At 37.3% G+C, this 22,374-nt stretch overlaps 1 protein-coding gene across 4 annotated transcripts in view; it reads left to right on the top strand.

Annotated features, from left to right (window-relative positions):
* Positions 1-3,000: 3,000 nt before the first annotated feature.
* Positions 3,001-22,374, top strand: part of SYNPO2 (synaptopodin 2) — a 176,118-nt gene continuing 156,744 nt past the window's right edge. For 3 of the 4 annotated variants that reach the window (XR_001883071.1, XM_017860536.1, XM_017860537.1), the window contains exon 1: positions 3,024-3,306. Coding sequence is in view for 3 of the 4 variants with exons in the window: in XM_017860536.1 (XP_017716025.1) it covers positions 3,202-3,306 (105 nt within the window). In the remaining variant the exon portion in view is untranslated. Of the gene's footprint in view, positions 3,307-22,374 lie in introns of all 4 variants that reach the window. The other variant, XM_017860538.1, reaches the window with a different exon arrangement.

Raw genomic sequence — 22,374 nt, 5'->3', positions numbered from 1 at the left:
AAAAAAAAAAAAAAAAAAAAAAAATAGGTATTAGGGCAGACAAATTTGGGCAGACAAAAGTTCAAACCCTGGCTCTATCCCTCAGGATTTAAAGCATAGTTAATTACCAGTAAAAGAGGAACACTAATACCTATCTAGCATGGTTGCTTTGAAAATAAATACAATATTATATTTCGAGTTCCTGGCACAGAGTAAATCTTTGATAAGAGTGGCTAGAGAGGCAAGAGGAAAGCCTAGAGCTTGCTGGGTCCCAGAAGCCTAAGAGAGAAATGATTTAAGGAGGACACTGTCATTAATTTCAGGCTAGACTTAAGTGGGTTGAGGAGCAGAAGGGCCATGAAAAAGGGAAAAGAACAAATACGAAAGTGTTTTTTTTTTCTTTGTTCTCAGAACTCATTTAAAAAAAATTTTACTTTAAGTTCTGACATACATGTGCGGAATGTGCAGGTTTGTTACATAGGTATACATGTACCATGGTGGTTTGCTACACCTATCAACCTGTCATCTAGGTTTTAAACCCCGCATGCATTATGTGTCCAAATGCTCTCCCTCCCCTTGCACCCCACCCTCCAACAGGCCCCAGTGTGTGATGTTCCCTTCCTTGTGTCCATGTGTTCTCATTGTTCAACTCCCACTTATGAATGAGAACATGCAGTGTTTGGTTAACTGTTCCTGTGTTAATCTGCTGAGGATGATGGCTTCCAGCTTCATCCATGTCCCTGCAAAGGACATTAACACACTCTTGTTTTTATGGCTGAATAGTATTCCATGGTGTATATGTGCCACATTTTCTTTGTCCAGTCTATCACTGATGGGCATTTGGGTTGGTTTCAAGTCTTAGATATTGTAATTAGTGTCATATGATGTCCCTTGTAACTATTGTTTAAAGGAAAGTCTGGGAAAGTCAATTCGTGTTTCTGAAGAGAATCAAACTGGGGATGAGTATCTGGCCCTCATGACCTTCGAAGGGTCTCTTCCAGTGCCACAATTTCTGATTTCATTGTCCTTACTCCAGTGATGAGCCACAGATAAAATCACTTGATGCCTTTGACTTCGGGGGAGCATGGGCTGCACAAAATGTTCATTGTACCACAGGTCCTTGAATAATGACATTTTATTCAACATTGTTTCATGACAACATTGATGAGAAAAAAAATGTATTTCCAGCTGGGGCCACTGTTTGTATGGAGTTTGAAAGTTCTCCCCATGTCTATATGGGTTTTCTCCAGGTCCTCTGGTTTCCTGCTACATCCCAAAGCTGTGCTCATGAGATGAACTAGTGTGTCTAAATGGTCCCTGTCTGAGTGAGAGAGAGAGAGAGAGAGAGAGAGAGAGAGAGAGAGAGAGAGAGTGTGTGTGTGTGTGTGTGTGTGTGTGTGTGCGCCCTCTGATGGGATGGTCAGAGCTGTCCAGGGCTGGTTCCTGCCTTGCGCCCTAAGCTGCAGGGAGAGGCTCAAGCCACTGGAGACCCTGAGTTGGAATAAGTGGGTTGCAGGAGGAATGAATGTATGGATGCAAATTATTGTCAAATAAAAATGCATAAAATATATTATAATCACACAAATGAATGACAATAAATGATTCTGTATGGAATTGCTCAGTGAGCCTGCTATATTTGTGATGGTTTTGAACTGCATTGTGATAGGAAGTGCTCCTTGTAATTTTCCCTTTGCAAACATTTGTTCCTTGATTGAATCCACCACTACTACAGCTGCCCTCACTCACTGATTCACCAAAAATTGGGTCAATGATTGTCTTGTTTTTGTTAATCTTTCTTAAATGCACGTGTAGCTGACATTTCCATGTTTAATATTAGAAGTGTTTTAATCTTATTTAGAAGTTTGGTGATGTCTTTGTGACCAGAAATAGACTGTAGGCACTTAACCTTGTTTTTATCAATCAGTCTATGGTAAAATTGGTTTTAAAGTCACAGTTTCCATGAACCTATCTGTGATGTTTTAAGTGAGAACTTACTATATATAGTGTTTCTTAGTGCTGAAACAGGCAGTGTGTCTGGAAATCACTTTTGTTTGGTACCACAAGTAACACAAACTAACTTTCCCAGACTCTTCCTTATTTAGTATGCTTTTATGTGGATGAATGTTATGGAAAACAAAAGTATTGTGGGAAAATTAAAATGTCCCATTGTACATTTTTGGCAGATTGTATTCAGATTTAAAACATTTAAATATTTGGAATATACAAAATCCACTTTTATATTGGACCACCCAGATTCATGATATGGGATGACAAACTATAAAAATAAGAAACCTGTAGGTGACATTGTACATTTTATGCAGTTGACTAACTGTTGGGTTTAGGTTTAGGAAGATCAGCAGGAAGAAAGAAAACAAAACACGTTAAAACTTAACATACCCAAAACTATGCAACAGATGTAGTTATAAGAATGTAGTCTCCAGGAGAAAAATTCATATTCATTCTCTCTCTTTCTCTCTCCCTCTCTGTCTCTTCTCTTCCCCCTTCTCTAAATATATGGTTCAGAAAAGTACTTTTCAGAGTTGGAGGTTTATTAAAAAAAAGTTTATGCTTTCTTTTGTTTCCTCTTATAGGAATAATTCAGGACGCTGCAGACAGAAAAGTAGTAATTTAACTCACTTTAACTCTTTTTTTTCTATTCCATTCATAAATGTGACAATTCTCAAAACATTTATTTGAGAGAATCTAATTCTCTAGTAGTTGAATTCCCAAAGCTCATACTTCATGACGTCATTCACGGCGTGGAGATTAGACCTTCATGTGTCCTTTACTATTTACAGAATTATTAAATGTAAGTGTTTCAATCATACTTGTACCTTTAACCGCTTGAATTTAATCTGTTAGTGCAAGAGAACTTTGGCTCTCCCGTTCTCCTTTCCCTTACCTCGCCCCACGTGGGGACATCCTCCTGTGTGTGAGGCTGCTTTCCTTTCCCTGAAGGTGGGCCGAGCAAAGGAGAGTGACGCAAGAGTGGGCTGTGTCCTGGATGCTGCGAGCGCCTCTGCCTCCTTGAGAATGAGCCCATTAGCTGCACAAATTCGCAGCGGGCGGCCGGGGCAGCGGCTGCAGCAGCGGCGGCGGAGGCTCTGCGTTACCCAGTCCTGCGTCCTCTGCAGGCGCCCGAAGCTGAGTGCGCATCCTCTACCGCACCCAAGCTTCGTCTCTCATTTCAAGCTCTTCATGCTGCCCAACTAAAAGGAAAACATGGGCACGGGGGATTTTATCTGCATTTCCATGACTGGAGGGGCGCCCTGGGGGTTCAGACTGCAAGGTGGCAAGGAGCAGAAGCAGCCCTTACAAGTTGCAAAGGTAGGACCTGAACGAAGTGTCACGGCTCTGTGCTAGGAAGGAAGGAATGAAAGCAACCTGTTGATGGTGTTTTCAAGTTCTGATGCAGAAGTCTAAGTATTAGTTTGATTTTGCGGCGGACATTGATTTTTCTAGGATGTGAGTTGTTTTCTAAGAAACTCTGGAGAGTAATGGACCACATCCTATGTAATTAACTTGCGATCGATGAGGGGTAGGTGGGAAGAATGCCATATTTATCAGCAGAGGAAAAGGCCTAGTTAACCATGTTCTTCTGACAACCAGCGAGACACTGGGGAGCGTTTCTTCCAGGCAATTTTAGAACGTTCAGTTGAGTTATTGTTTCATGTCACTTCACTTGGCTCTGGCAGAGGAGAAACGCTCAGTTCAGCATAACTACTTTGCTTGGCTATTTTGGGGACTCATATAGAGCGTTGGTAGTGACATTTATTATGCAGCATTCATGAAAAGGCCAATTTTGGGCAATAATTTTAAAAATATGATGAAATGGCATAAAATCTATTTAAAAGAATACCGTTTTAAGGATTTGACAAATAAATGCAAAAATCCAAGTGCTGTATTCCTTCTTATGTACTCTTTTATTCAAGATCTCAAAAATAAACTTAGAAGATAATCTAAATATATTATAATTAACTAAGAGGTAACTTTGTAACACATTAATAAAAGTGCTTTATGCTTTTATTGCCATTAGATTGCCTGCATTACCAGTTAGCCAGAGGGGATCTGGTATTCTCTAATTGGCATTCAGCTAAAATAAAACTTAAAATGCACAAAACTAAGCAAACTTACCTAACTTCATCATCAAATTGCAAATTATAATATTGTATTGAAGAACATGCAAGAGCATGGGATTAATTTCCTACTTTATGCTTATGTTAAAAATGGGTACAGATCTTTATGAAATACATGGGCCATTGCCTTTGTAGTTATTGCTTCCCTCTGGCTTTTACTTTTTTTTTTTTTTTTTTTAAGTGTCCCTTGTGAAGAAAGAAGTTTCTTTGAAACTTCTTTTTGCTTCCAGGCATCCATCTGAAAATCCTTTCGTAATGTGATGGTGGAATCCTGCCACCTAGTGAAAATTGCGAACATCAAGAATGAAGCATAAAACAGTAGATGAAAAGCAGAGTTTTTATAACTGGAAAGTTCCTCCGAGGTCTGCAGTTCAACACATGAAGTTTAGATGAGGAAAGAGCCCAGGGATGTTAAGTAACTTGCCTTGAGTTTTCAGCTTGGAACTGGTAGAGTGATTAAAGGCTCAGAAAGGTGGTTTTGTTGGGTTCCTTTAGGAGTCAATAGCAGGCAACCTCAGATAAAATATGAATGCCCAATTTAGCATATGTAGAATTCATGACACTGAAGCAGATTCGTCCTGAGTCTAGAATAGCAGTTGGCTGGCTCTAGGTATGAGATTTGGGTTCTAATTCCAGCTCTGATCTAACTTGCCGCCTGGCCTTAGGAAAATCTCTCACCCTTCCTGTCTCATCTGTTCTCTCTCTCTCTCTCTCTCTCTCTCTCTCTCTCTCTGTGTGTATGTAGGGAGAGAGAGACAGTTTTAACTTAGGTAGTAAAGAAGTAAGGAAGAAATTGGACTGTGCAGTCTATGAAGCTCTGTCTTGCCCAAGTATTCTACGATCCTTCTAGTGTACAGTTTTAGAATCACTTGCCTGCTAATTGAAATATGGGGACAGAGTGGCTGAGTGCTGTTGTTCTCTGGTGGCTCTTTGGCAGTCAGGCCTGAAGAGTAGAGTGGGTAGTGGGTTTCTTCTGAGTTCTCCATGTGCGATTTCAATGTGGAACCTCCTTGTGGTGACTCACTGAAGAGCTGAAGCAGATTGCTAGGAAAGGGTGCTGTGGAGGAGATTCTCTGCTAATGACATCTCTATTGCCAGGATTCAGTAAGGTTGTTAGGCTATGTCAGAATCCAGTCCTACACTCCCCCCAAATCATCCTTCTTAAAATATCCAGCAATACATTTGTGATTTTCAAAAGATCATTATTGAAGCTTTATTTATTTATTGAAGATTTATTTATTTATTGAAGATCATTATTGAAAACTACAAAAGCTTTGCTTTTGTAGTTTGTGATACTATAGTTAGAGGTATAAATTTTAAAATATCCTTATGAAAGTATCTGGAAGTTTGCCTTAATTCTTGTGTGTTTGTGTGTGTAAGAGAGGGGGAGAGAGAGAGGAGAGAGAGAGAGAGAGAGAGAGAGAGAGAGAGAGAGCGAGCAAGAGACAAACTGTAGTCTACAGCCTACCTTTTGTCCGTATGTTAAAAAGACTAAAGAGCTATCTATAGAAGATGTTAAGTTCTAAATTACCATGGCAAGGCATATTTTTGTTGATCTTTTTCTTTTTTTAGTTCAAATGATTATATTCGATTTCTTATACTAGCATTATTTGTGGGAGAAATTCCTTGGAACAAAGTGCTTATCACTTTCTCTGTTATACAGCTATTGCCTCACTATGATAACTGTATTTTATTTTAAACATTAAGTCAATTCAGATCTAGTCATGGTATCTCACTGAGTTCAAGGCAAAGTGAATGTTGCTTGGGCATACACTTTCTCTTCTCGTAAGGACTGGTGATAGCTTGTTAGGACTGGATGCAAGGAAAGAGACAGAAAGGCTAGAGAGATGGTTGCTGTCAAATCAAATGTTCACAGTTTTGAATAACATGCACAGAATTAATTGGGGAGTTGAAGGAAAACTTAAATTTTCAAAGAAAAGAAAATTTCAGCAAGTGCTTGAACCATGCTCCTTAAAATGGGAATGCTACAAAGCAGTTCTGTAGACAATAACACATTTTGGCTTGCTGTGAAATATCTACATATTTAGGTTTTTCATAATTCTATATAGAGTAAAAATCTAACAGGCTGAAATAGTGTGAAAAAACTCGTCTAATGTTATTAAGAACAATAAAAATTGAATAACTTTATAATTCCCAATAAATACCTTTATAGTGACATATTTAGTCACTTCTGAAATATGTCCAAACATGTTTAGTATTTGGTTAGCTGGTTGAACTATATACAAACCCCCAATTTTAAAGATAAATAACAGGAATATTGATTATCAAAACCTGTCATTGACATTTAAGCTCAATGCCACGAAAATCTGTTTTGTTTTAAAAAATAAACTGAATTTTTATAAGGCCCAAATAATCAGTAACATAAGCTTGTTTTTAAAATGTTTATATATCTTTTAATTTATATTCTAAATATATGTGATGGGAGGCAAACATTTCTAACACTGAGTTATAGCATAATACTCTGCAAAGCATATTTTCAAGAGATTATAAACAGAAACAAATTTATCCCAACAGAAAACCACACTGTGTGTGCAGATGGCTTTACAAAAAGAATGTGAGCACTTCTTCTTTACAGAACTCTCTCTTTTGGGACATATACTTATCTGGCTCTGTCTCAGGACATACTTTTGGCAAATCACTTTGAAAATCCTCATATAAAGGAGTGGGGAGAAATTTTGTTTTATAAAAAAATCTTATCTGCAATTGAAAAATTACTCACATTTTGAAAATAATTAAGAAAAAAATGTTCAGACTGTTTATCCATTATATGTTTTAATATAGTTAGAAATTTATTTTTTCTTCAAATCTTATATACCACTGTAGTATGCATTTTTCTGAATTTAGTTCAAAATTTCAAATAATTGTTCATTAAAATTGAGGTGACAGAGTATAATCCTTCATTTAATAAGGCCAACATGGATTTAATAATTCTTATCTATTATTGTATATGTGTTCTTTAAGATTTTGAATAAAAATGTATTATTTACACAAAACACCTTTCAGATAATATAATTCTTTTCCCTTAGTGCCATCAGTAAGGTTTTTAAAATGTTTCAAATAGAAGAATTCCAGAAACATAGGTATTTCTAAAGGGGGTAAAAGATTTTAATGTGTTCGAGTGTGTATACTTGAAAATAAATGCTCCTTCCTATATATGAAAACTAGTAATATCTTTATGAAAATATGCTTAATCACTTAATTTTTAAATTGATTTTTTTTTTTTTTTGAGACGGAGTCTCTCTCTGTGGCCCAGGCTGGAGTGCAATGGCCGGATCTCAGCTCACTGCAAGCTCCGCCTCCCGGGTTTACGCCATTCTCCTGACTCAGCCTCCCGAGTAGCTGGGACTACAGGCGCCTGCCACCTCGCCCGGCTAGTTTTTTGTATTTTTTAGTACAGACAGGGTTTCACCGTGTTAGCCAGGATGGTCTTGATCTCCTGACCTCGTGATCCGCCCGTCTCGGCCTCCCAAAGTGCTGGGATTACAGGCTTGAGCCACCGCGCCCGGCTTAAATTGATTTTTAAGCCCTTTCCAGGAATTTTAAAGCCAGACATGCTTATAGAAGTTAATGTGCTCTAGGTAAATCTATTAAGTAGGTGATATTTAAAAATCCTTATTTTGGAATAATATATTTTAAGAGAGAGTTCTGAAAGATGACAATGAGATAAAATATTCACTATGCATGAACTTTGCCATTAGCTGGACATAGCACATATGTAGCTTACATGTATCAAGCCCTTGCCATGTGCCAGGAAAAGTTGCAAGTGCTTTGCTGGTATTATCTCTTCAAATGTTCCTCAAAACCTAAACAGTAGGTATGAGAAAGGCTACATTGCTTGCCAGTGGTTAAGCTACAAAAAATGATGAGATCTGATTTTTCTTCTTCCTCATTGGTGGCAACAGGTGCCTGAGAGGATAAAAGTAGGTTAAATCGGTCCCAAAAGGAAAGATTATTTAAAAGAAATGCCATAGTTTGTGTACAACCCTGATTTAATTGATCTGGGGTTCACCCTGGACATCAGGATTTATAAACACTCCAAAGGGAATTGTGATGTGTGGTCAAGATTCACAAAAGCTGCTATAGAAAGTTGAGGCCAAAAAAAAATCTGATGTTCTACCGCACAGCACGGTGACTATAGTTGATAATAATGTATTGTATATTTCAAAATAGCTAAAAAAGAGGAGTTTAAATGTCCCCATCACAAAGAAATGATAAATATTTGAGGTCATGGATATGCTAATTAGCCTGATTTGATCATTCCACAATGTATACATGTTTTGCTACATCACGTTGTACCCCATAATACATGCAACTATTATTTGTCCATTAAAAATAAAATAAAACTTAAAAAAGAAGATATATATGTATATGAATATATATTATATATATTTTGCTGGTTCATGAAATCATCATCATCAGTCATCTAAGATTCTTTACTGCTCTGATGTTCTATAATTGTCATGAAAATTCAAGAAAAGGTTAAAAAAAAACAAAGTGAGGCCAGATAGGTCCCCACAGGACTTACTGACGGGTGGTGGCACGTTATGTCCCTTCCGCCCTTCCCCACTGCCTCTCTCCTAGTCAACTTAAGAGGAAGACCAGAGAGAGGCTAATCATTATCTGGGTTTTTGGCACTGTGAGCAGGTCATAATAGTGGTGGGAGGATTTTCCCTTTCTGAAGCCAGAATGGATGGGCTGCCCGGGTCAGCAGGAGTGGGGAAGAGGAGGTATTGGGAAGCTCCAAAATGATTACTGTAAAGATCAGAGGAACTGGCAAGAAGGGGAGACTAGCAGTTTATTCCCTGGTAGTTTGTCTTCTCCGTCCATGGACTTGCTAGCCTCCCTAGTGCCTTCATAAGTGGGAGTGGGTGCAGAGTGTTGGGGGAAAGTTGGGGGAATAAAACTGCAGAAAGATGCAGGGGAAGGAGAGTAGGAGAAAAGGAAGAAGGAGAGAGAGAGATAATATGATTTGCTTTAAAACAATTACCTTTGTTTAATACTCAATAAAAGTTCAGAGTTTTTATTTCTAAGCTGAGAGTTCTATACTCTGACAGTAACATTCAAGAAACACTTCTCTAGGCTAACTGAAACTACACATCTGCCTAATACCGAAACGCATCCCAGGTTACTAAAGTACTGATTCACATTTAACAAAAAGAGAAGAAAAAGGAAGAGGGAGAGTATACAGCTCTTGTCATGCCCAGTCAAATTTTCATTCATTCTGCCTAGAAATATTAGTTTCAACATGATCATCAATGGAAGTCACATGAGTTGGTGATAAGTTTTCAGGACTAACATACATAAAGAACACGTGATTGATATGAACCTATGTGATGTAACTGATTTTTTTTAAGGAGCGTCAACTCATTCCGTTATAAATATATATTTCTTCCAGTAACTGCTTTTGACATGATAAAGATGAATCCCTTTGTTAGTAATATTTTGGGCAGATCTCATCATTCCTGGTGGCTTTTAGTTATTAAAACACTCAACTTTAATTAAAGCTTCAGTCAACTATCTGACTCTAAACTCTCTCCCTAGTCACGGTGGCCAGGCTTGTGGCTCCAGGGTGTGGCATGGAAAGGAGGGTGTCTGCTGTTTACCCATATCCCTCTAGTCCCTCCATGGTTGAAGGAAAGAGGAAAGATTTGAAGAGGAAAGGGGCAGATAGATATATTTATTCATAACTGAATGAGGTGGCGTTTCTCTCTTCTTTGGGTGTTGTGCTTTTCTGGTTAATGTGAATGGCCATTAATGTCCTCTCTGAGGCTGGTGTCCAAATTCTGGAGCATGTGTATGGTTTCTTCCGGGAGAGCTAGAGGGCCTCATTAGTGTACAGCCCCTAATACAGGAAATCAGGCTTCTGACAATCTCTTCTGTACCTCCTACAATCCCACTGTTTCATCAAGATACCAGCTTGCTCCTGCTAGACTCTGGTTGAGTTTGGCCTTTCTGGGTAGGGCCTTGGCAAGATGGTTCAAATCTAGCTACCTTTTATGATAGTCACTCACCCACAGGAAATGCAAGGATCCTTGCCTTGCCAAATGGGGAAGTCACTATGCAGTGTCATTATAACATACACATTATGCCTAACTGGATATTTTGCATATTTTTCATAGCAATCATCTTAATGTAGCTTCCAAAATAACTTCTGTCAGTTAATTAGTGTTTAAGAATATAAACTAATTTATATATTTGGCTAAAAATATTTCACATGTGTATATCTTATAATTTCTGAAGTGTCTTAATATATGATATCTCTTTTAACATTAATTCGGTTGATAAAGTTTTGTAATTCTCAGTTTATAGATTAAAAAAACTGATCCTGAAAAATAAATTAATTGCGAAAACATTATATAAAGAAGCCCAAAGTTAAATATAATTCTTTCTGTCTATTAGGGGCGTCATGCTACTCCACTGCCTCTACCTGGATAAAAAGAACAGGCTGTCACTTAGTACTGGTGAAAAGTGCAATGACTTCAGTACAGGGTTTCTATGAAATAGAATCTCACCAAATTTAACCTTATTCCTTAAAAACATTGATAAGAAACTACTCTTTGTTTAATGGGCCGGAGGAAGAGGATTATAGGTAATGTGCAATGGGAGAAAGACTGAAAATGGAACCAGTCTGCTTATCAATAAATCTGAATAATATATAGACTCCAAGTTTATTATGTCTTTTCTAAGAAATTCATGATGAAACTGAATGCAGTGAGGTTCTTATAAAAGGAAATGGAGAATTTCTGAAACAGGTTCATTAAACAATTCTGAAGAGTAAACACCTTCATGAAGTTAAAAGACTCGTCTAAGAAAGAAAATAACATCTGCTCTTTTGAGGGATATTTTTGACAACCTCAATGAGAACATGTTTATGATTTTGGATTACTTTAGGCACTTAATGTTTCTGAATTGTCTATCATTCTTTTCTGTTTTTCAAAAGCAGGGATGGCCAGAGTCTCAACAAACTGTATCTTCAAGTCTTTGTGAAATTGTTTGCATGTGGCAGATTATTGGATGTCGTTTCCTTTAACTAACATATAAATCTGGTGTGTTTCAGATAAATGAACAGCGAAATGTGGTGGATTTACCATTTGGAACATTGTGAATGAAAATTTGTGTCTCTAGATTATGTAACAAATAACTATTTCCTAACCATTGGTCTTTGGATTTTTATAATCCTACTCACCAATAACTAGCTTCTCCTCTTGTATTTCGAAGCAGTGTGGGTACTGGATTGATTTTAAAAAAATGAAGGATGAGCTTTCTGGAACAGAATTATGGATTTATGTCTGTATTAGTTCATTTTCACACTGCTACAAAGAACTATTTGAGACTGGGTAATTTATAAAGGAAAGAGGTTTAATTGACTCACGTTTCACATGGCTGAGGAGAACTCAGGAAACTTACAGTCACGGCAGAAAGTGAAGGGGAAGCAAGGCACATCTTACATGACATCAGGAGAGAGATAGAGAGTGAGTGGGGGACTGCGAAACACTTTCAAACCGTCAGATCTCATGAGAGCTCACTCACTATCATGAGAACAGCATGGGGGAAACCATCCCCACGATCCAATCACCTCCCACCAGTTCCCTCCCTCAACATGTGGGGATTATAATTTGAGATGAGATTTCAGTGGGGACACAGAGCAAACTATACCAATATTTTATCTGATTTGACCTATAGATACGCCCCCTTCCTTCACCCTTCTTCCTTCATCCGGTTTAACAAAATTTACCTTCTTAAATTTCACCTTTTCAGGACATGTTATTTTTATCCTAGGAAATCTGTAATCATGACCAATGACTGCCATTTAACCCCAAATATCTTCTTGTCTTTAACAGTATCTTCTGGAGAAATTTTTATTTAAGAAACTCATATATGACGTTTACTAGGTGCCAGGCGCTTCTTGAATAACCGTTTAAATATAATGACAGAACTCTGAGGTTACCCTTAGTTAAGATCCCCATTACAGGGGCACAAAGAGGTTAAGTAACTTCTCCAGGTCACATGGGTAGTTTAGACCAGAGCTGGGGTTCACATCTAAAGAGCCTGGATCCAGGGCTCGTGTTCTAAGCTCCTACACATGTCACTTTTGGATCTAGTGTAGTTTGAACAGCCAGTTAAGACAGGAAGACGGCATCTCAACAAGAGCATGCTGGAGAGATTTTTGTGACCCCTTAAACCAAACCTGCTTTTCTTGTTCTGACATTAAGTATAATCTCAATTATTTAATGTTAAATCATTTTATTTGAAACTTTTATTTCCAAAATGAATAATTTAGGAAATAAAACAGAAATAGGCTAGAAACATTCATAATTCTGTCTTCTGAAGGATAATTTTCTTTTATTTTCTTAGCAAGATTTTCCATGTCTTCTTGAAAACTATGGCATGATACCTTGTTTTGAAGCAAAAACTTTCAAGCAGCTGACCATTTTTGAGAATTTTGTTATGCAGTTCAAGACATATCAGAGGTGAAATTATTAAGAGGATATAAATCCAGTGTGTTTTGCTGGCAGTCTAGATACTGGTTTTCTACCTCCTCAGTAACCTCTACTCCATTTCCTGCTCTGTATTCCTGCTCCCACCACCTCGGCTCAGGTCCTTATTTTTGTCTCTTAGATAATTACATTGGCCCTGTAACTGGTCTCCTTGTTTCTGGTTTCACATTCCTTGAGTTCATGCTACACAGAGCTGCCAGAGAGATTTTTCTAAATCACCTGTTATATCACTTCTTAAAATACTTCAAAGGCTCCCCATCTCTGTCATCAAGATAACCATAACATTGGTTTATCTTATGTGCAGACATGGGTTAAGCACTTTAGGAATTATTTTGTTCCTAATATTCCTACAATCCTTTTTGTTTTTTTTAACAGTGGAGGAAACTGAGGCTTAGGTAAGTTAAGTAAAAAACTGAATATCATATAGTTAGCAAATGGCAAAACGAGGACAGAAGCCAGTTTGATGACAAAGCCCATGCTCTTAGCTGCCACCCTGCAGTGGGGCTTGTTCACAGACCGATGGCCCCGCTGTGGCACACGAAGCTGTCTGTGATCTGGATGCTGACAAACTGTCCAGCCCCATCACCTGTCACCCTCCCAGAAGTGCATTTAGCATTTGAAAATACCACGATTCTCTCAAACACTGTTCCTCCCTGGTTGCTTCATCCCTGCTGTGTCCTTGGCTGGAATACTTGTCCACCCCATCTCCTGGCGCCTTCCCTAAAATGCTTGGAGAAATTTTACTTACCCTGGACATCTCTGTTAAAGTCAGTTCTCTGAGAGGTTTGACTCAATTGTCTAGTCAGAGGGGAGCACTTGCTCTTCCGTGTTCCTGTGATCACACACTGCTTTCACCTTGAGCTCCCACATGCAGCCTGATGCTGAAGCTTTTGTTCACAAGTCTGTTTCCTCCATTAGACCAGTGGTAGCCAAAAGGTTTGATTGTGCCTCTTAAAACAATTTTGAGCATATCCCATATACAGGGTGAATGTACATATATATGAAATATAGTATATATGCACATGTACTGATGGGCTATATTTTATCTATAGTGTAAAACATACCAAAAAGAAAACTTTAAAACATGAGATAAAAGGTGAAATAAACAATATTTCAAAACTATTTTATTTTATTTTCTTGACAATAGAAAATGTCTTTTATTCTCGCTGACCAGACTTTTTTTTAAAGTGAGAACAATGTTATTGACAGACTTTTCAGATTTTGAAAATCTTGATGTGACCCCATGGGGTACAATGATTCAAAGGTCTAGTGAAACTTTAATTTATTTCAGTTCTTGAGTTTAAAGATTGTCTTAGCTGAAATGATAATCTCTTAATATATGCAGGTGTACACTGAATAAATTAATCATTACCTGATAATCATTTTTCATTTTCATCAACAAATAATGCAACTATTTTGTTGCAATTTGACCAGTAGATTTTTCATTTTCTCTGATGTCTACCCTTTGTTCTTACAAACTAATTGGAATAGGTTACATTTTTATTTTTGTATTAAACCCTGACTGTACTTTTTTTTTTTTTTTTTTTTTTTTTTTGAGACTCAGCCTCGCTCTTGTCGCCCAGCCTGGAGTTCAATGGTGCCATCTTGGCTTACTGCAACTTTTGCCTCCCAGGTTCAAGAGGTTCTCCTGCCTCAGCCTCCTGAGTAGCTGGGATTACAGGCACCCACCACCACCCCCGGCTAATTTTTGTAGTTTTAGTAGAGATGAGGTTTCACCATATCGGCCAGGCTGGTCTAAAACTCCTGACCTCTGGTGATCTGCTTGCCTTGGCCTCCCAAAGTGTTGGAATTACAGGCGTGAGCCACCGCACCCAGCCTGCTGTACTTTTTATTTGAAAAATATGAAATCAGGTTAGAAATTCTTCTTCCTAGTTAAATGTGCTATTATGACGTTTTAAAGAATAATACATTTAAGTGATTTCCAGCCCCAAATCACTTAATTATAGAAATATTTTCAACAATTCTGTTTCATTTCTTTTTGAAGTTGCTTTCAAAGCAATTCATGTTAGGGAATGTATCATGCTTATTATCCTAAAATGTGTGTCAGGTGACCAGCAACTAAAAGCCACTTGTCATCACAGAAAACATCAACAAATTTGGAATATTCATTTATCTGTTAAATAAAACTGAAATATCCTTAGGTTCCACAAGTATTTTAAGGATTTGTAAGACATACCATTGGAACCTCAGTGGTACAAATTTCTGTATGATATAAAACTTTTCCTAGTCACTCCCTATATAATTGGTACGTTTGAAAGATTCCAGTATGGTTTAAATGTGAGTTTCTATAAAATTACTCATATTTATGACCTCCTGTAGCACTTTTCCACTTCTATTATTTTGCTGCATGAACTTGCCTACAAGTAATGCATTGAATGAATTTGATTTAAGGCACCTCTGTAATCTTACCCTAGAATCTCTCTATATATAGGTAGGTAGGTAGGTAGGTAGGTAGGTAGTTAGGTAGATAGATAGATAGATAGATATTTGTCAATTCATCAATGATTATCAGTGTACATAGTTTTTCTACAAAATATTCATTTTCTTGAGTTAAAGACTTCATTTACTTTTGAGAATTTATCTCCAGTATCTTTCTTTCTTGGATCCCCAAAGAAGTAATTTTTTATTTCAATATTGAAATATAACTTAGAAAATGCCATAAGCCGAGGTATACCAGCAACATTTTTTTTAATCAACCATACAGCAAACTTCCGCCAATATGTAGTTTGTTTCAGTATTATTCATACTAATTTTCTGGTATTTTGTTTTCTTTGCATCTTCAACAGTACTTGCAAAAAAATACATTTTGTTGCCATATTGTATTATTTTAGCCATTTTTAATTTGTACCCATGAAGATCTTTCTAAACATTACACTTGGCTTAAATTCTGTTAAGTTTTAAATTGAGTATTGCCTTTGCTGAAAAAACAAATCCAGAAGTTTTTCCTGCTCAGATGTTAGTTTTTAAATAGCTTCCTAATCCCAATTGCTTCACAGTAACATTAACTAAACTAACATCATAGGACACAATAAGGCAAAGTTCCTCTGTCACATATTCCAAATAACCCATATTCCAAATTATCTTCTTGATAATTTTGAATATTTTCCCTACCTGTCACATAGGATTAAGCAGTAATGGTATTAATCTCACAATATGATGAAGAGTATCCATAGGAGCAGAGCGGAAGAGTCAGCTCTGGCTCTGCTGTATTCTTGTTGTTCTGTTGTGCTTGAAATGTGTTATTTTTAATTAACAACTTCCTTTCAGAAATATTTTAATAGGAATCATTTTGTGAGAGTCGATTTCCTTGAAACTAAATAATTATGTGGAAAATCACTTAATCAGACACAGTAAAACATAATATGTTGCAAAATACTGAAAGAGAATGAGCTGACGAGAAACCCTCCACCCTTCTGGGAGGTGAGTCCCCTTTTTGGTGAGGTCACCGAAGCACTGTGGGAAGTACATAACTGTCTGGCCCACAGACCAGACTGGACCAGGATACCACTGTCAATTCACATTGTAAAGTAGATTCAATGTTAGTTGGTGCTCATTTCCTTTTCATTTTGTAGATGAAAATAAATGTGCATAAGAATCCAGTGGGCTTGTTAGATAGTTGGGGGAAGAGCCTTCCAGGCACAGGGTTCTAAAGGTACAGGAGCCCTGAGACAGAAGTGTGCTTGATAAGGTCAAGGAACAGTAAATGTGCCAATGTAGCTGGCACATATTTCCATGACAAATTGTTATGAGAAGTCCAGTCTTTCACAGTGGTAAAAATGAAAAAGTCTCTCTCCTGGGAACTCTGGCCATGTGGTTATTTTCCCATCATTAAATAATTAACACACTGGTCTTATAAGAACAACTTTGCAATTAGATCTTTGAATTTCCTCTTTATCCGTTTCGGCTTCTCATGATGTAGCAGCCTACTGACCTGTCTCTAGAGCACCTGTATTAGTCCATTTCACACTGCTGATAAAGACATACCTGAGACTAAGTAATTTATAAAGGAAAAGAGGTTTAATGAACTCACAGTTCCATATGGCTGGGGAGGCCTCACAATCATGGTGGAAGGCAAAATGGCAGCAGACAAGAGAGAATGAGAGCCAAGCAAAAGGGGTTTCCCCTTATAAAACCATCAGATCTGGTGAGACTTACTTATTTACTACCATGAGAACAGTATGGGGGAAACCGCCCCCATGATTTAATTTTCTCCCACCGGGTCCCTCCCATAATACGTGGGAATTATGGGAGCTACAATTCAAGATGAGATTTGGGTGGGGACACAGCCAAACCACATCAAGCACTTATTTAAGTGAATAATCACTACAACCTTTTATGTAACAATTCTGATAAAAATAATATTAAAGTAATATTTTCTCTTCATCTGAAGTGCATTCTCCCAGTGTGAGAAGAGGAATTTAAGTAGTATTGAGGAGAATTTTAATACTTAGATCCTGTTTGTTTTAACCTTGACACCATATCTAGAGCAAAGTAGAGTTTTGCTGTATTTTCTAATGTGTCTTAATTTCAGTTCTCCTTAAAAAAGAGATAACCCTATTTGGATATTGTTTGGAAACAAGCCCATGGAAAGGATAAAATATTTCAGTGCTGGTTACGACTTAATGTGTAAATTTAAAGACATTTTTCAGAGCTTCAGTTTCCTCATCTGTAGAATAAGGTACTATGTAATGAAATTGCTGCCTTTGTAGGTAAAAAATATTGGAATATTACTCAGTTTTATAGGTGAGAAATCTGAGACCCAAATAGCCAGTCAATAATATAACTCAAAAGGCTTTTTAAAGACTGTATATTAAGATGATTTCCTTGAAACTAGATAATTATATGGAAATTCACTTAATCAGGCACAGTAAAACATAATATATTGCAAAATGCTGAAAGAGAATGAGCTCATGAGAAAGCGTCTTTCTCTTTCTGTGTACCTGGCACACAGTAATCATGCAGTAAAGGGGTTTGTCTTTAGTATTGTTATTCTAGTTAAAGGAGGAAGTAACTGTCTTCTAAACAAGTTTTATTTATTCAAAAATTAAGAAAAGCAGTAGTCCAATTCACTGAACTCCGGATATACACATAAAATCTGTAGCACAAAAGCCAGTTAGAACAATTTGTGATGACACTTTCACCCAGTGCAAGTTTTCATTTTTGATAAATATGACATTTCAGAAAATGTTTGCGGTATCAGTTACTAATCAAGGTTACTTTGTTATGCAGTTTAATCAGTTTAAGACACAGGATCCTAAAATTATGTATTTTATGTGGCCAAATACAATCAAATGATTGTCCCACTTAAAAATGGTGCATTTTTTTTTTTTTTTTTTTTAGGCAGAGTCTAGCTCTGTCACCAGGCTGGAGTGCAGGGGTGTGATCTCGGCTCACTGCAACCTCTGACTCCCTGGTTCAAGCAATTCTCCTGCCTCAGCCTTCCGAGTAGCTGGGATTTACAGGCACACGTCACCATGCCCAGCTAATTTTTGAATTTTCGGTAGAGATGGGGTTTCACTATGTTGGTCAGGATGGTCTCGATCTCCCGACCTCATGATCCACCCACCTTGGCCTCCCAAAGTGCTGGGATTATAGGCATGAGCCACCGCGCCCAGTCAATGGTACAAATTTTTGAAAGGAAATATCTCAAGCTATAATTAATCGCATATAATTCTGTTGAGCTCTATTTAGAGCAAATGGACTTTCTTTCAATATATTAGTCTTTGTGCCTCAGTTTCTTCATTTGTAACACGGCGATAGTTATAACGCTCATTTCCAAGGATTGTTTTCAGGATTAGAAATTATACATTCAAATCACTTAGTACTTAGAAAACATTCAAGAGTTTAAAAATTATTATTAGCATGTTTGCAGTTATTCTAATTTTATCTCAGTAACTTTTATGAAATTAAGGCATATCTGCTGTCTTCTCTTCAGTGATTTTTGAGACCTGAATGTCATTGGAAGGGCTCCTGTAGTCCTTGGAGTCCCACCTTGTGAAGTGGCATTTAATAGTTTTAGAATGCTGCCTCACATTTGCTGAATAACCTATTGCCCTTTAATTGGAAACAGCATATGGAAATCATCACGAAGAGAAGAAATCATTTCAAGTGCTTTGAAAATATAAAAGAAAATAAATTGTTCTTGGTAAGTAAATATAGGACACTGATCTCCGAATAGTCAGGAAAATTCTGTGCCAGGGCCTTTGGCAAAGGCTAATGAGGATTTTGTTCCCTCCCCACCTCCACCCCACATGCTTGTCTTCTAAATTACAAGACCTTATTACTATATAAGGCTGCTTTTTCTAAGTAAATGATAATACATTCAACTCCTTGGAGTTTTTAGCTTTTCAAACAGTGGTGAGTTATTTTCATCAGTCAAGACCAAGCTAAAATGAAAACCAAAATCTGTGAGAGTCAGATAATACCATAGAAGTTACCTTTATTTTATTTTTTTTTCTTTCATGAAAAACATAGCGTTTTCCACTGGATGGTGCTCAGCATGATTGCTATTAGATTGACTTGTGTAAATATTATATTACATTTATCGGTTGCTGTAGGGAGTCAAAATGTAATGATCCATTTTCAGATCTCCAATCTTTTGGCTGCCGGCCTGCCAGATGGGGAAATGTTGATCAGAACAATTGTATCTCAGTGCAGAGCTGTGGTCAGGGAGAGGAAGCTCATTACTCCATCCTACCCCCATGCCACAATGACCAGATAGCTTCATGTTGACTAGGTTACTGTGGATCCCTTCAGCTGCAGGCACAGGACTGAGAGTAGACACAAATTCAACTAAGGATCCCATCATGTTATTTATTCCGTTATGTTCTTCATGATATCCAATTACCCTGACCCTCTGCTTCTCTTTCTTATTTGAGCTGGAAAATTCCTTCTTCTTTCTATTCACGGCTCCCATTCTCTTAATTCCCATTCTTTCTTTATCTAGATTTTTGAAGTCTCTTCTCCCTGTAGCTGCCTGAGCAAATTGAGACATTGAACCTAATATTGCCTTACCTGCAGAAGAAACAGAAGTGATACCTGATGTGTGTGTGTGTGTGTGTGTGTGTGTGTGTGTGTGTGAGAGAGAGAGAGAGAGAGAGAGAGAACACAGAAAGTCTGGCATATGTCTGTCTTAATTGATTTTCATGGAACGGTAACAACATAGTATGGAAAATTGTTTCATCCTTATAGGCATTGTGTGATTTTCCAGGAGTGCATTTCAACAGTCCAGCACATCTCTCATAGAAAATCCCTTTTCAGGTTTGTAAGACCCTTTACTTCCTTTCATTGTACGTGTCCTCCTCCCTTTCCCCAGCCAACCGCACAACTTTCCTATCAGACAAGCTTGTTTTGTCTGGTGAGGCTGTTCTCATGTTCTCCTGCATGTGTCATCCTCATTCGTCACTCGAGTCTCGAATTCTCACCTGGGCTCAGTGTCCTGGAGCCAAGGTGGCAAGGGAGACTGCAATCATTGGAATGCGTACCTATTTGATACTTAAACAAATATTATTGTTTTGATATAGCTAATGTTATGATATAGGGGCTTGTTCCTCATTGGTATTTTTAGTTAAATGGCTTGCATTTTTTGCACTTACATTGTCACCCTGCTCTTTGAAAGTAGGAACCACATCTTTTCATAGTTCTTGGCATTTTCCAAAATAATGCTCTTCAAGGTGAATGATTAACATATGTCACATACATGTATAACTAGATACTTAAGGCAGGCTGATATACCTGTTGAAAGGTTGTTGAATAAATGAATGAATGACTATATATCTTTTACTGTTTGTTCAAGAGTGGTAACTATTGAAAAGTCTGATTTTGCTGAAGTTTTATCTGATGCTTTTTTTTAAAATAGGCAACTTATATAAAGAGTAATTAGAAGAGTGATATGTATGTTGTACATATGTGTGTTCAGATTTTTCATGTAATAGTATGTAGCAACAAGATGCAAATCCAAGAGCTTCAGTGAAAAGACTGTTGGTTGAACTGAGAATCAGGAGACCTGAATTCTAGGTATGAGTCTAATTTCCCTCGTGTCCATTACTTTAACTGTATCACTGACACTAAGTGGCTCTCAGTTGCTCTATTTATAAAATAAAAAAAATTTAGAGTTAATGATTTTAAGGTTCTTTTGGTTAGAGCTATTTTAAATCAAGACAATAATGAGAGAAAGAAAATGCCAATGAATGGTCATATTTTCTCAGTGAATTTGAAAATAAAGAAATGTTTTCTGGAAATGATAATTATTTATACAGTATTGTATGGGGATTTTATTTGAATTTCTCCAAATTATAATTTGCATCTTAGTTTAAAAAAAAGAAAACTCTCAAAATGCTACCAATTTAATGTGTACCTTACTAGATCTTTTTTTATGCCTAAAGTGGTATTTCAGCAAATTACTATTGAATTCAGCATTTTCCAATGCAGCTCCTTTCTAATTATTTTGTTATTTTTATTTTACTTAGGAAACAGGTTGCCCAGGCTGGACTGTAGTGGCACCATCATAGCTCATTCCAGCCTCCAACTCCAAGTGTTCCTCCCACCTCAGCCTCCTAAGTAGCTAGGACCACAGGTGTGTGCCACCACACCCAGCTAATTTTTTTTTTTTTCTATTTTTTGTAGAGACAGGGTCTCGCTTTGTTGCCAGCGCTGGTCTTGAACTCCTAGTTTCAAGCTATTCTCCCACCTCAGCCTCACGAAGTGCTGGATTACAGGTGTGAGACACTAAGCCTGGCCCTTTTGAAAAATAAATGCTTAATTCTTTTCTTTTCCTTATAACTTTTAAAATAATGAAGCAGTTCCCCAGCATATGAAAATGTAATCAATTTTTTTTTTAAAAAAATCATTAACAGTGCATGGACTTAAACACAATTGATGTTTTTATAAATCTAACTTCTTTACTCAAACTTTGGATCCAATATGATTTATAGCTTTTATGTTTTGTTTCCCTTCCCCCACTAGAAATCCCAAAGAAACAATTGATACAGACCGTCTTGTAGAGTTAAAACCATTCATTTCCATTATTAAAACTGCTACAATACTCTGACCTGGCTGTCTACTTCTATGAAGTATTCAAATTTGATGGAAATGGGAGAAGAGAGGATGTGTTTATTCCTTAAACCCCTCATTTGGGCAAATATGTCAAAGAGAAAAAGGAGTCATTGGTATACTTGGACTTGATTAGTCTAGTGCCACATCTTAAAATGCACTATTGTAATCAAACCATGGCTGTGTCCCACAAATGACTTCTTTACAGTCTATACTATAAACCCCTAAAATAACTAGAATTGAAAATGGCTTTAATTTTGGAACATAAAATGACATATTGTCATTATAAAAGTAAATCAAACATTACAGAAAAGGATAAAATAAGTAAAACTATACCAGCCAGAAATACCACATTATTAACACTTTGGGAAGCCACTTTTCAGACCCCTCTGTACACACAGCAACTCACAATCACTCTTACTTTCCATTCCATGAAAAAGAATGGTACTTAATGTGCTTTGTTATTAAATGACACATCATGGACATCTTTCCATGCCCATGAATTCTGATTTACATCATAATTTTTTTTTTTTTGACACAGAGTCTGGCTCTGTCGCCCAGGCTGGAGTGCGGTGGCCGGATCTCAACTCACTGCAAGCTCCGCCTCCCGGGTTTACGCCATTCTCCTGCCTCAGCCTCCCAAGTAGCTGGGACTACAGGCGCCCGCC

The sequence above is a fragment of the Rhinopithecus bieti genome, unplaced genomic scaffold (assembly GCF_001698545.2).
Source record: "Rhinopithecus bieti isolate Rb0 unplaced genomic scaffold, ASM169854v2 scaffold_55373, whole genome shotgun sequence".
Taxonomy (NCBI): Eukaryota; Metazoa; Chordata; class Mammalia; order Primates; family Cercopithecidae; genus Rhinopithecus; species Rhinopithecus bieti.
The sequence above is the reverse complement of the archived record's forward strand: the minus strand, read 5'-3'. Positions and strand labels throughout refer to the sequence as shown.